The 2,158-nt window shown below is 37.6% G+C and overlaps 1 protein-coding gene across 1 annotated transcript in view; it reads right to left on the bottom strand.

The window, feature by feature from the left end:
• Nucleotides 1-767: 767 nt before the first annotated feature.
• The window catches only part of LOC136847197 (uncharacterized), a 17,676-nt gene continuing 16,285 nt past the window's right edge, over nt 768-2,158 (bottom strand). The window contains exon 6 of the mRNA XM_067118632.1: nt 768-1,866. Coding sequence (XP_066974733.1) covers nt 1,535-1,866 — 332 coding nt within the window. The 3' untranslated portion in view covers nt 768-1,534. The remainder of the gene's footprint in view (nt 1,867-2,158) is intronic.

Below are 2,158 nucleotides of genomic sequence, written 5' to 3'. Positions count from 1 at the left end.
GGTTTTCCACTTGCGGTCGTCAACTTGTTTTCAACTCATCGTGTGTTTGTGACACCTTGTACTGTGTTGTGGGCATACCCCTAGGCGGGAAGAAGAGGATTCCAAATCATTTGCTACAAAAGCTACCGTGGTTCCCTCTCACTAGCTGTCCCCGTTTATCTTGTTGCTGAAGGAGGTAGCTCCATGTGGACAAGGGACCGGCTAGACCATTCGACTATGCTGCATTGACAGAGTTGTGCATTCACTAGCAGTAAAAATGCTCTTAAGAACCATTCATTTCTTTATTAATTAACCGCCTTCTAAAACTAGTTTCTTCTATCCATATCCCTAGGTATTTTAAAATAAGCCACCTGCTTTTCCTGCTAATAGTAACCATTTCTTGACTGTATTTAGTCCTCCAAATTTGTATCACCGTAATGATAGATCTCAGATATTTAATGTCGGTATTAGTAGTGTTGTTAAGATATATTATTCTTTGTAATTTCTCTGAATAGAAGGAAACACCTAAATTGATTTAAATGAACGTGAGAAGTATTGGAATGAACTTTGTAAGTTTAAGCACTTGAAAAGTAAACATCATTATTTTTACCTGTTTCCCTATACAGAAGGAATCTTTTTCATATGAAAATGTTGGCTCATATTTGTAGACACATCTACGACTTAAACACAAGGAGTTTTTAATTCTTTGAAATCTCACTGAGTTTTCAGTACATAAGCTTTGATTACAAAGGAATTACACATATCTGAATACAGGAAAATTACACATATTTCACTCATTTCATGTATTGTATAGGAATGCTTATAAGACAACCACATTTCATATTCAGATATAGGAGGGCAACCCTCTCTTACAATACTTCATTATACAAATAACGACATTTAAAATAAATAGGAAGTAACATAAAAAACATTTGACTATATAACAGTTCATTATTGAGCAGTCCCTAGGAAACTTCACAAATATTGGAAATGCTGATACATTTTCCCGTTATGCTTCAAAATACACTCATCAGCGATTCCAGAATGTTTATGTATATATACATGGAAAAGTATTTCTTTCAAATAGCATCTCCTGATATCATTTGGAAAGAAGTATTCATAATATTGGCACTCTTTGCCTGAACTCTCCATATATGCCTTTGCAATGTTCTGTAAAGTATTTACATAAATAACATTCATTGACACCATATGAAATCCTGTTTATCAGCTTATTTGGAAACAGCATTAATTACTGTTTTGTTCGTTTTCCGCAACTTACTGGTAAGTTGGTTTTCTATTTCTAAAATCAAATGTCAGTCTAATATCTTTCATATCACTAACCGAACATTTTTTTTTTTTTAGAAAATAAATGTTATCTTAAGCACTTTCTGTAAATCAACAAAACACTATCACCAAACAGTAGAACGTGATGCAGCGCTATTTGCACTTTTGAGTGTTGCATGACACTTCCTCGTTTTAGAGTGTTCTACTTCCTTGAAGGTGTCAGTAAATTCTTGAGTTCATCAAGGATATGCCAAGGCGGACTGGCATGTCCTTAAGTCTTTGATCCGATGTATGCGTAGTGGTTACTATTCCCGCCCGGAACAGGAGACAACTGGCCTTTAGGTCCTTCCATATTACCACCCAGGGTATCTCGCCCGCCGCCGTGGGGATCGGGGTACAATTGTGCGGTGCTTTTAACCGTAGCCGTACGTGTGGAAGTCAGGGTGTCAACAGCGATGTTGTTCCTGGCCGCCGTTTCTTTCTCCATCAGCAGCTGCCTTTTGGTCCTCAGAAGAAGGACCAGCAGGACGATGGCAGCCAAGAACAAGAGGGCGATGCAGGCCAGGGCGAGAATGACCAGCCAGTTCTTGCTGATGTCAGTGGCTGAGGGAAAATGGTGAGATTATTTTTTAATGTTTTGGATTGTCATTATCGAGGGGCATCATTTCAGTTATCTATAATGTAACCCCTCTCTCTCTCTCTCTCTCTCTCTCTCTCTCTCTCTCTCTCTCTCTCTCTGCAAACATTTGTTGATTATGAACATACCTATCTTTTAGTGAAATAAATGTTAGGCATCACGTGTATTGATCATTTATGAACAAAAACACGTATAACTAATGATGTCACAGAGGAATGTAGAGTGAGAACAATTTTGCTTTATAGGAAATATGTCTTT

Source organism: Macrobrachium rosenbergii, chromosome 16 (assembly GCF_040412425.1).
Source record: "Macrobrachium rosenbergii isolate ZJJX-2024 chromosome 16, ASM4041242v1, whole genome shotgun sequence".
NCBI classification, from domain to species: Eukaryota; Metazoa; Arthropoda; class Malacostraca; order Decapoda; family Palaemonidae; genus Macrobrachium; species Macrobrachium rosenbergii.
Note: the sequence above shows the minus strand (reverse complement) of the source record. Positions and strands in the feature narration are given on the sequence as shown.